Genomic DNA, 11,108 nt, shown 5'->3' with positions numbered 1-11,108 from the left:
TGCAAAGCTTACAACCTTGGGCAAAATCCAATGCACTGCCTGTTTTTGTACATAATGTTTCACAGCCACACCATCCATGTTTCAGAATTGTCTGCAGTGGCTTTCACCCTGCAACAGAGTTGGGTAGTCGCAACAGATACTCTGGCCCCCAAAGCCTGAAATACTGTCTGACTCTTAACCGGAAGAGTTTGCATCCCCTGCCTTTGATAATTACTCACAAGCCGACCTCTCTCCCTTTCACTGCAGGGAGGGGCTGAGTCGACAGCCTGCATGCCCCAGGGAGCAGTTTTTGTTGTTGTTTTTTTGTTTTGGTTTCAAAAAACAGACCTGTGAAATCAGAATCTCTGGGATTGGGGTCCATAGTGGTATTTGTTAAAGCTGTGGGGTGGAGAACCAGGATGCTGTAACAAAAAAAAGAAGAAAAGAAAGAAAGAAACTGTGGCTGCTGGAGTTTCTCCAATTCTCCTGCCTCAGCACTTTGCCCCTTTCCCCCACAGCCCTGTGCACCAGAGTCCACTGAATCATTAAAGCCCCTTGTAGACTGAGTAGCCATAACTCAGTTAGATGATGTACCCCACTGGCTGCCAGCCCTCACTGCACATTGGAATCACTGTGGAGTTCATAAAAAAGCCCAGTGTCCTCTATCTCCTCCATTCAGGCCTAAAGCCATTAGGTGACTGTGTATGGATGTGGGATTAAGAGTGGGGTAGGTGGCAGTAGGGTGAGAATGGCGTCTGTGCAGACTAGGGGACAGCTTGATAACACAGCCCCAGCAGAGTGAGTAGGGTGCAGATGGGAGATTGGTTACATACAGGGGATTAACCAAATGAGTGAAAATATGAAGGACAGTGGAAGCCAGGTTTGTCACAATTGGAAAAGGGAGTTACAGGGGCACCTGGGTGGCTTAGTTGGTTAAGTGTCTGACTTCAGCTCAGGTCATGGTCTCATCGTTAGTGAGTTTAGCCCCACACTGGATTCTGTGCTGACAGAATAGAGCCTGGAGCCTGCTTCAGATTCTCTCTCTCTCTGCCCCTCCATCACTTGTGTTCTAACAAAACAAAACAAAACAAAACAAAACAAAACAAAACAAAACCCAGATACAAATGCAGAAAGGGAGAAAATTAGAATCAACTCTATGGTGTGCTGGTATTTGGGAATTGGATGTATTAATGTGAACTCACATGTACAGGTAGATGTGTTTGTGTGTGTGTGTACATACACATGTATACAGACCTGTGTACATATATCCACATGTATGCATTCCCTGTTTTGCCTCCCGAGAGGATCTGGGGGCAGTGATGCTGCAATAGCAATGGGCATATTTATCACTCAGATCTTTGCTTCTAAATGCCATTTTCCACTAAAAGGAACAAAGAATTCTGAGAGAAATGTCTGCATTTCCAAGCACTGGGACTAAGGACTGGGGGGTAGAAAAGAACAAAATGAGCCTGAAACACTTTTTTGTGAAAGAAAATGTTCACACAATGATAGAGACATATCAAAAGGATGCAGAAACCAGCTTGAATGGGCCCCAGGGCCAAAACAGGGACAATTTGAATGTGAAAATTAATCATGAGACTAAGGTATTATAACCCACTGAATAAAACAGGACACTACAGGTTTATATTGCTATAAATTGAAAAATGGCTAAGTGGAAGGTTTAATGAGATATAGGCAACTTATTTATAAAGCACCTACCAATAGAATGCTTAATTACCAAAGGGGGGATTGGCTGTGGAAAGGGCTGGCAGACACTCCCTTGATCAAGTGATCCAAGTGGACATCTTCGGTATAGGACAAATTGAAATCCTCACCACCGACAGGATGCAATGAGAAGGGTGCATCACTTCTGCAACATCCCTGCCAAAAGAAGTGCCTGTGATATCCCGTTAAATCCATGACCTGAATTTTGTCATGAAAATGTTATCAAACTCAAGCTGACAGCTAATTTGCAGAATCTTCAAGTGTCAAGGTCACACAAGTCAAGGAAAGTTAAAGACTGTTCTAAACTAAAGGAGACCAAGGAGAGTTGACGACCAGATCCAATGTATGATTCTGGTCTTGATCCTTTTGCTATGAAGGACCTTGTCAGAACAATCAGTGAATCTTGAATGGGGCCTGCCCATTCGACAGTGGCCAGGTATCAATATCATAATGTGCCGTGTTATAGTGTGGCAGTGTAAATAATGGCAGTGTAAATACCCTGAGTTTCATGGCTGTACTGTAAAAGGGCAGTGTGCTAGAGCACTGCCTTTCAAACTCAGGTACATAAACCACCTGGGGATTTTCCTAAAATGCAGATTTGGATTCAGTAGGTCTAGGTAGAGTGTGAGCTTCTGCCTGTCGGAGCAGCTCCGAGGTTAAGACCCATGCTGCCTGTCCAGAGCAGTTAGTAGTAAGGGCCCAAGGAAACCTGGGGTGAACATTTACTATTTGCCTCCCACTCACCTTCCTCCCTTTTTTGGTCCCAGACTGTGGTGTTTCCTTTGGGAACAATCTGCTCCCCTTGGTGTTCCTGTTTTGGATCAGATGGTCCTCAGTGCCCAGGCAACGAAGCACGTAACCTGGGTGTCATCTATCCTGTACCCTGGCCACTGTGAAAGGTTCAACACTGGTCCTCAGACCCAGCCAGGGCCAGTGAGAGGCAACTCTGAGAGGCCTGGCTGAGCTCACACAGCCTCTACAACCATCTTCATCTTTTAGAGCCTTCTTAGAATTTCCAAGCCTTACAGTGGCTCAGGACTTGCCTTTTGCCCTCCAACTCCTAAAGGCCTCCAAGGCTTTCCAACCCCCACATTGGACTCTACCACATAGTAGCCATGTGACCTTACCTAGCAAACTGAATTTTTGCCTCAGTTTCCTCATCTATAAAACGGGATACCACCCCTCAAAGGGTTGAGAATTCTAGGATACTCCTCCACATAAGTGTTTTGAGCTGTCCCTGGTATAGATCAGATGTTCAATAAATCTTTAATTGTTCAGTTTGGCTTTTGGAGCCCATGATCCCACACAAAAAGAATGGCATCTCACCGGTATGTTTTAGGTCATCTTCTGTATTGAGAGTGACTTAACACAGAGTTTGAGGATCCTGGAAGACGAGGCCAAACATTTTGCTAGGCATTGTTATTGATTCCTATGGATCCTACCAGTTCCCACACAGCCTACTCAATTCATTCCTAACTCGCTCCCATCTTGCACTGGGTTGCCTATATAAATACATACGAAAAGGAAATAAATTAGCAACATTGTAGATGTCCCCAAGTATGGTTTTCATTCCCAGAAATCGCAAGCTCTGGCCAGTGATCAGAAATCCCCTTCCACTGTCTTTATTCTACTGCCATCCTGTGGCCAGCCTGTGCCACTGCACATTGAGGGCTGGTGTAGCTGAGCTCCCTGTGCTGTCCTCCTGGTGCCCGGGATGGGGCTCCTTGGGAGGAAGGAAAGGAGTGCAGTTGAAAGGTCTCCTAGAGTCCCCACCAGCAAGCAGCAGTCTGGGCATGAATCACCAGTCTTGACTGGACTTCTGTTTGATGAATCTCAGGGCCACATAGTACAGGATCACAAAGCCACCACTGATGCCAATAAGGATGAAGTAGATGATGTAGAGCGGGTATGAGTTCAGGCCCATGGAGCTGAGGATCTGGGGACACAGATATCAGTAAACCCACTGAGAAGACGTTCAGATGAATGTTATCTTTTTAGAGTCGAAGGCCTCAGCTACTTACTACGTCTCCCCGGATAGGGATGGTGAGGTTGCCGATGGCCATGTGGTAAGTGTGCCCTTTAAACTGAATCTGCATCAGCCCTTCAAAACACCAGCGGAGGAAGGAGACTTTGGAAATCCAAGCGGGCACTGAAAATAGCGAGACTCATGTTATTCACACAGGCTAACCACCTGCTCCCTGGGAAACACTCCTGGAGATGGGGCTCTTACGCAAGGGCAGCAAGGTCCCTGAGGGAGCAGGAGGGCAGGGAGAGGGCAAAAGGGCGAGAGGGGTAGCTTGGGACATGGATTGGGACAGAAGGTCCAAGTGGCTACAGGAGTCACCACACGTTTGGTAACAATTTGAGAGAGTAACTTATTAAATGTCCCAGCATGTTCTCAGCTCCATGGAGGTACAACTGACATTTCTGAGTCTGTGCCCTGACCCAATGGTGGTATCACAGAGCTAGGAGTAGGAGGAAGGAACAAACTTGCCCTGAATGGTCAGGAAAGGCCTGGCAGAAGAGAGCAGCTGTGGAAATGGGGGAATGGCGCCCTACAGAGAAGAGCCTCACAGGCTCAGATGTGAGTGCATGGAGGGTGTTGGGGACTTCAGAAGAGCTAGGTGGAGGCAGTGGAGAGTCAGCAGCCCTAACTAGAGGACTCAAGCAAAGCAGCAACATGGATTTCCGCCTTACAAAAAGCCCTTTCCATGGGCAAGGGTCGAGAGGGATGTGGAGGGATCAGGGTCACAGAGACCGTAGCTGTGGTCTGACACCAGACAGTAAGGCCAGGGCTGGGGGAGATCAGGCAAGGCGACAGATCTGAGAAAGATGTGGGAGGCAGAATTAACCTGACTCCCAGGTGAATGTGGAGAGTGAGAGTCAAGGGTGGCTTCCAAGTGTCAGCTGAGGGATATGGGAAGGTGCCATCTGCACCCTCTCATGGAGACATTCCTTTGACACACAGGACAGTTGGCAAGGACACCTGCTCCCAGAAAAACCAGGCTTTAAATGGATCTAAGTGATGAGTCCTCATCCCCAAGTGAATATAGGCTTCATCCAACCCCAGAAGGCCTCAAAAAGCTTGACCAGGGGAGGGGAGCACGCCTTACCTATCCACAGGTTATCCAAGCTTATCATGAAGCCCCCGGTGAGGTAGAAGGAGTTGTAGAGAGCATTCCCAAAGAAGGAGGATGTATGAAATGTGGGGAGCAGGGCAGCGGCACCCAGGGCCATGATCCTGCAGCAGAAGACCACCAGCCACACCAGCAGGAAGTGCAGTAGAAAGGGCTCCAGGCCCGGGCGCAGGTTAGCCAGCCAGTAGATGGGCATCCCATAGATTATGATGTAGACACAGTGCTCTGGAAGCTCCCCTAAGATCTGCAAAGAATAGCCCTTGCAAGGACGTGGAGCTAATGCCTTCATTGCCAATTGTTCTTTAAATGTTTGAAGATAGTGTAACCCTCAAGGATGTCAACCTTCCCTCCTGCTAATAGCCAGACTGCAGCAGGAGGGCCCGTGAGGGGCCCATGGGACCCTGGAACGTGAGCTCACTGCTGGTTTCCCACTGCAGATGCCACGTGCTCCATCTGGGAGAGTTCAGAACAGTTTCCCCCGCGGAAGCAGCATGGCCTGGTGAAAATGGCAGTTGTGTATCTATTCTCCTGTTTCAAAGTCCCCACCCTGCCTGCCCAGACCAAATAGCTGTGGGGCTTTGAGACAGCCGTATAACATCTCTGAGCCTCCACTTCCTGGAAATAAGTACAGTAACACCTGCTGACCTGCTTCCTGGAGATGTGGGGAGACTGGAGAGGTAAAGTATGCTGGATGTTTCCCATCTTTTCTTTTCTTTTTTCAGATTTCTGCTGACCAGGAAAGTGTCACTCTTGGTCTACAGTCCTGGTCTTCGGGTAAATGTTTAAAAAATAGCAAGTCTCTATAACCCCCTAGGGAACATGACAGCAGCAACCATAGATGATGCATGGCCCCTGGTTCAGCAAAATACTACTCTGGAGCTTCTGTACAATGCAGTGTAGCTTTCTCTGTCCCTGCACCCCCACCTGGTAACTTGCTCTCAGCCCTGACCAGTCACCTTGGTAAAGAAATATGGACCAGCAGTGTACAGCCCGTCTTCTAGTTCATAGTAAAGCATTGCCCTCTCTGAGTGACCTAAAAAAGGGGAGAAAAGGAGAATGAAAAAGTGACATTAATTTTCAGTGTTTCTGTTTTTGAGTCTCTTTTAGTACAATTGTAAATATTCCTGTGGCCTAAATGTCTCCTATTTTTAAAAAGCAGGCAGAGTTAAACCATCCTAATTTAAGGTGTTTGTAATTCTGTAACTTATGAACTGCTGTCAAATATAAATCCCGCTATTATAGGAATGTCTAAGACTGCTTGGCACTCTGTGTTCATTTGCATACTAATATTAATGTGCGAACCTTAAAAATCATCATCTTCTTTTATTTCACAATCATGGTGAAAACAGTCAGCAAACCCATTTTCCCCAGGAGTTTGGAGGAACAGAGGTTGGCCTTGGACCAGCTCAGAGGGGTGACTACCACCGTGTCCTCTGGTTGCTCCGGGTGTGGGTCACAGAGAGCAAGGCACACTCACATTTGGATATGACATCCAGAATCACGTTGAAAGGGATAAGAGCTCCAATCATGAACAAGAGGGCAGCTGTGTCCATAAAGGAGAGCTTGATGGCCCCATGGCCATAATAGAGGAACCCAATGACCAGGGACATCAGGCAGGCCTCTGCTGCATGGATGAGGAGAGTTGGCAGGTCTCGGAAATCGTTGAAAATCTGACGACTTAAAAAACAAAAGAGGTGCCAAGGGAATAACATACACCAGCCCCGTGACACTAGCAATGCCCTTCTGTCTATGCAGGGATGAAAGCCTCACTTTACTCTCTCATAAAAATGGGGGAACAGCAGTACCCCCCTCGCAAGGATTCTGAGGCTCAAATGAGATCGTGGATGAAAGCATCTGTCTCACCGTATGTGCATAATAAACAATTGTTACTTTACTGTCAGTGTATCAGCCTTGCAATTTTACTTAAACACATTATCTTAAGGAAATAACCAATCACGTGTGTAAAGATGCACCTACAAGGATGTTTGTTGCAGTGTTACTTGTCATAGCATAAGCCTAAAAAAATCTGACCATCAATATACAGTTTGCAGGAAAATGAATTATGGCTAGATTGGAATGCTGAGGAAGACCTAACCGGATGACAGGTACAGGCCTATTCTATGTGCAACCAAAAACAAAAAAATGGTTACAGAACCATATGCAGAGTATGATCCCATTTATGAATTACAATGCTTGTGTGCATGGGAATATCACCCACCAAACACTTGGGTCTCGTTTACTCTGAGGGCTGGCCTAACAGGAGACCTTCTCCTTCCACTGAGGTTCTCCTGTATTGTCTGAATTTTTCATAATGATCCTATGTAATTTCTACAATCATTCAGCCAATAAGAACATTTTGATTTTGTTTAAAGAATAAAAGTAACAGGAGTGTTCTGTATTATAGAGAGAGAGCTAGTGCTAGTCTTGATGATACTGGTTTTTAAGAATTCTACCTTTTGCTTTCTCCTTCAAATTCACTTTAGATAGAAAGGGCTTAATTTGACACAATAAAGAGGTCTGGGGTAGGGGAGGTGGTGGTGGGATGAAATGGCAGATAATTACCGGATCAGCATGGTAAACTGCTGCACAGGGCCAGGCAGCTCAGTGGAAGTCAGGGGCTGGTGAGTGTCCTGGGGGAGGGCCTGGCTGTCAAGAGGCAGAGGGTGTCATGGGACATGGGGGCGGCTGCCTTCTGCAAGGAGCTCTCCACCCAGAGCCGCCCTGGCCTGCCTTACCTCTCCAGGCAAGTGCCCTCACCCAGCTCCTTTGCCTCTGCTCTCCACAGAAAGTCATCGAAGCCACGAACTTTTTCTCGGAACACGGCTGCAAGGGACCAAGCCTTCTCCCTGGTGGCCACTTCCTGTTCTCTGCTTCGCCTGTCGATGCTAGTCAAGTCCACTGTAAGTAGAGGATGTGGGGCCATGTGTGGCCAGGTCTCTGCACCTGCTCACAGGTGAGGAGCTCACTGCAAGGCCAGCTCACAACACTGGTCAGCCCTTGGAGGTTCTGGGACATGCTCCCCACCCTGTGAGGGTAGACCATGAAGTGATGGGGAAAGCAGAGAGAGGCAGAGAGATACCCAGGGCTGGCCTCCCCTGTGCTGGGCCTAGCCACATCCACTTCAGGGGAAAGCCTGCTTCAGGGAAAAGGCAACAGCAGAGGCCCTGTGGGCCCTGGCCTCCATCCCAACACCCAGGCTCATTATGGGGACATCCCTAGGACAGGACAGGATGCACTGGGCCTTTGGAGCCAAAGGTCATGACACAGTTATGCCCTGACTCCAGCTCAAGCCATTAAAGCTTGTGACAGGGACTCAGCCTTCCAGGTGTGCCTTCTACCCATGAGGGGAAGGGAGGCTGGCCATAGGACAGCTGGGAAGTCTGGGCACTGGGAAATTCTAGTTCTCACTGTAGATTAGTAATTTGGCTCCCTAAGCAACCTGTCTAGAAGGGGAGAATGTTTTGGCTGGAGGTTGCCAATGTCTGGCCAACTCTAAGCAGAGTTGTCACTGCCCTCCAGGGGAAGGAGCTGGCATGACCAGCTGGAGAACCAGGCTACTGTGCACCCACCTCTATGTTACTTGTGGGGAGCATCTGGTAGTCCCAGCCACAGCTCTACTCTCATGGGGCTCCTGCGATGTCAGAAAGGCACATCCACCCAGTCACCACCAGGACCCTTCTGAACCCAGCCTCACTGCAGGCTGGAGGGTGGCTCACCTCCCTCCATTTCTCCTCTTAACCTCTGTCTCTTCCTTCCTACCATTTTCATGACACGTCCCATGGCAGGATAATGTCTAGGAGCGGTCTTGTAAAATGCAACATGTCTCCTTGGTGTGCAGGGCTGTAGATCAGAACACCAGATTCTCTGGGTACTGCCAGGCCCTGTACCCCAGATTGGTAGGTGGTAGGCAAGAGCCCCCCACCAAAAGTGATAAAAATATAAAATAAAGAAAAACTTCTGTTCAGGTCTGTTCTAGGCATTTGACTTCTGGTAACCCCGCTCTGGAGTTACTGCATGTTGCTCCCGTGGCCAGGTTGACAGATGCCCTCTGCCCCCTTTATCTGGAAATGGCTAGCCTCAGGATGATACGCTGCCAGGAAGCCAAGCTGGCTCCTGAGCACTGGGAGGGAGGGTGACCTCTATGTGAGTTCACACGCTGTGAGTGCACAGGGCAAGGGCTGGCAGACTGGAGAGAGTCCCCCTGGGGTGGGGAAGAGCACTGGATGCTGACAGGAGGATGTGGGCCCAGGGCCAGGAGTCAAGTTGGGGGCTGGACACACTGGCTGGGAGTCCCAGTTCTGCGTCTTACAAATTCTCTGCCAAAGGTTTAACTCTTCAGACTTCTGTCTTCTCATCTGTATGGATGGAAATGGCCTTGGCCTGACAGGGCTGTGAGAGTCAAAGGGACACCCTCTGTAGCTTGGTGCCTTTGGGCCCAATGTCTGCCCTCAAGGACATGGTCCCTGTTGTCATGGTTATTGGTGAGGCCTTGCTACACTGGGCCATCTTGGGAGGAAGGCTGGGGCTCCAGGTGGCATATTGGACAAGCCACAGCTACTGTCTCCCCGCCCCCTCCCCCCAGCCGCCCTGGTAAAGCTGTGTGGCCTGGCCAGCAGCCATGGCACGCCTCAGCATTCAGGGTCCAGGGATCCGCTTTCGGGTCACACACCTGTAAAGGCAACTATCTCTCCAGGAACAAAGGAACTATCTCTCCAGGAACCAGCTCATGCTTTCCCTGAGGGCTATACAATTGAGGGCTCAGGACCCTCAGCAGGAAGGCCTTTCTGGGGGTGACAAAGCAATTTTCAGACCTAGTACCTCATTGACCAAGACCTCCAAAAGGCCCTGAACTCTCCGGGCCCTGGGGTCCCTCCACCATACAGTGCTTTCAGGCTCCCTGCCTCTGCGGGGGCACCAGGGCACAGCTTGAAGATTTCCAGGTGGCCTCCTAAATTTCCCTAAAGAGTCTGAATAAAGACCACAATTCTAGAAAATTGACCCAAACCCTCTTGAATTCTATCCCCCCACCACCCACTTTGGAACTCACAGGTTTCTTATCATGCACACAAGAGTGGCTATGTCAGAAGCTGGATTTTCTTGGGCCCTTGTTTCTAGTATTTGATACTTGGCAAAGTGACACACATTCTCCAGCCCGCTGGGCCGCCCTGCTCCTATATCCTACTCCCCTGAAACCTCTGACAGCTTCCCTCCTGAAGCTCTCCATCAGGCCCTGCTGGAGCTTCGGGGGGTGGGGGAGGGGGGGCACTGCTTGGGGGCTCACCATAGAAGTCTGCAGGGTTGCTGTAGCGAGGACAGGGGTGGCCGATGGCTGTGAAATACTGCACCATGTGCTGGGCTGCCCCCAAGTAGATGGTGGTGCCGGACGTCATCAGGAGGACCAAATCAAAAAGCCTGAAAATGTCAGACCGAGGCTGGTGGAGGGAGATGAGCACCAACCGGTTGCCTTTGGCCAGGCGGTACAGCGTTTTCACCAGGTTGTGGGCCGTGAAGCTGTCGAGGCCGGAGGTGGGCTCATCCAGAATGAGGATTCCTTCCCAGCGGAGACAGGGGCCTAGTGAGCCGGCAGGACTGTGGCTGGTGGGAGCCAAGCCGCGGGGGCGCCTCTGTCCACCCTCCTCCCCGCCCCCTCACCTGGGTTCCACAGGAGCTGCACCGCGATGCTGACTCTGCGCCGCTCGCCCCCAGACACGCCCCGCACGTACGCGTTGCCCACACGCGTGTGGGCGCACTGGCGCAGGCGCAGCTCCGCAATCACATCGTCCACCTGCGCGGGAGGACGTAGGTTTAGGCGCGGCGCTGCCCGCCTCGCTCCAGGTTACGTGGGTGCTGTCCTGGAGTAGAAAGCGGCTGCCCACCCTTGCCCCCCGCCCCACCCCCTCCGGGTGGGTTTGTGCTGTAGCCTTCGCTGCCCCATGCAGTGTTTGCTCCTGCATTTTTTCTGCATATCCTGAGTGGCTCTCACGCGCAGAGGGCGGCGCCATGTTGGGAACCTGGCCGCGACCTGGGGACAGGACAGCAGGGCACTCTGCCCACACGGAGGACCGGAAAACAGGTAGACACTCCTCTCACGTTTTGTCCTGTGCTGTGAAGGGACCCGGCCAGGGCGTAGGCGGCTTACAGAAGGATGTGGGGTTTAAAGGCGGACAGAGGGCAGGGTACCTATGGAAGGATGGCGAGCTGGGCTGCTTAGAGTTGACCTGTGACTGGGCCCTGAGGCGGGGGGGGGGGGGGGGGGGGGGGGGGGGG

General features: G+C 50.4%; 1 protein-coding gene and 1 long non-coding RNA gene across 2 annotated transcripts in view; one reads left to right on the top strand and one right to left on the bottom strand.

The window, feature by feature from the left end:
- Nucleotides 1–3,033: 3,033 nt before the first annotated feature.
- ABCG8 (ATP binding cassette subfamily G member 8) overlaps nucleotides 3,034–11,108 on the bottom strand; it is a 17,830-nt gene continuing 9,755 nt past the window's right edge. The window contains exons 5-13 of the mRNA XM_049650219.1: nucleotides 10,494–10,626; nucleotides 10,123–10,392; nucleotides 7,577–7,739; nucleotides 7,404–7,487; nucleotides 6,319–6,518; nucleotides 5,798–5,874; nucleotides 4,818–5,085; nucleotides 3,726–3,853; nucleotides 3,034–3,640 (exon numbers count right to left, since the gene is read on the bottom strand). Coding sequence (XP_049506176.1) covers nucleotides 3,503–3,640; nucleotides 3,726–3,853; nucleotides 4,818–5,085; nucleotides 5,798–5,874; nucleotides 6,319–6,518; nucleotides 7,404–7,487; nucleotides 7,577–7,739; nucleotides 10,123–10,392; nucleotides 10,494–10,626 — 1,461 coding nt within the window. The 3' untranslated portion in view covers nucleotides 3,034–3,502. The remainder of the gene's footprint in view (nucleotides 3,641–3,725; nucleotides 3,854–4,817; nucleotides 5,086–5,797; nucleotides 5,875–6,318; nucleotides 6,519–7,403; nucleotides 7,488–7,576; nucleotides 7,740–10,122; nucleotides 10,393–10,493; nucleotides 10,627–11,108) is intronic.
- The window catches only part of LOC125936223 (uncharacterized), a 6,582-nt gene continuing 6,109 nt past the window's right edge, over nucleotides 10,636–11,108 (top strand). The window contains exon 1 of the long non-coding RNA XR_007461964.1: nucleotides 10,636–10,914. This is a non-coding gene — a long non-coding RNA (uncharacterized LOC125936223). The remainder of the gene's footprint in view (nucleotides 10,915–11,108) is intronic.

Source organism: Panthera uncia (assembly GCF_023721935.1).
Source record: "Panthera uncia isolate 11264 chromosome A3 unlocalized genomic scaffold, Puncia_PCG_1.0 HiC_scaffold_11, whole genome shotgun sequence".
In the NCBI taxonomy this organism is placed as follows: Eukaryota; Metazoa; Chordata; class Mammalia; order Carnivora; family Felidae; genus Panthera; species Panthera uncia.
This window is presented reverse-complemented; position numbering and strand designations above follow the sequence as displayed.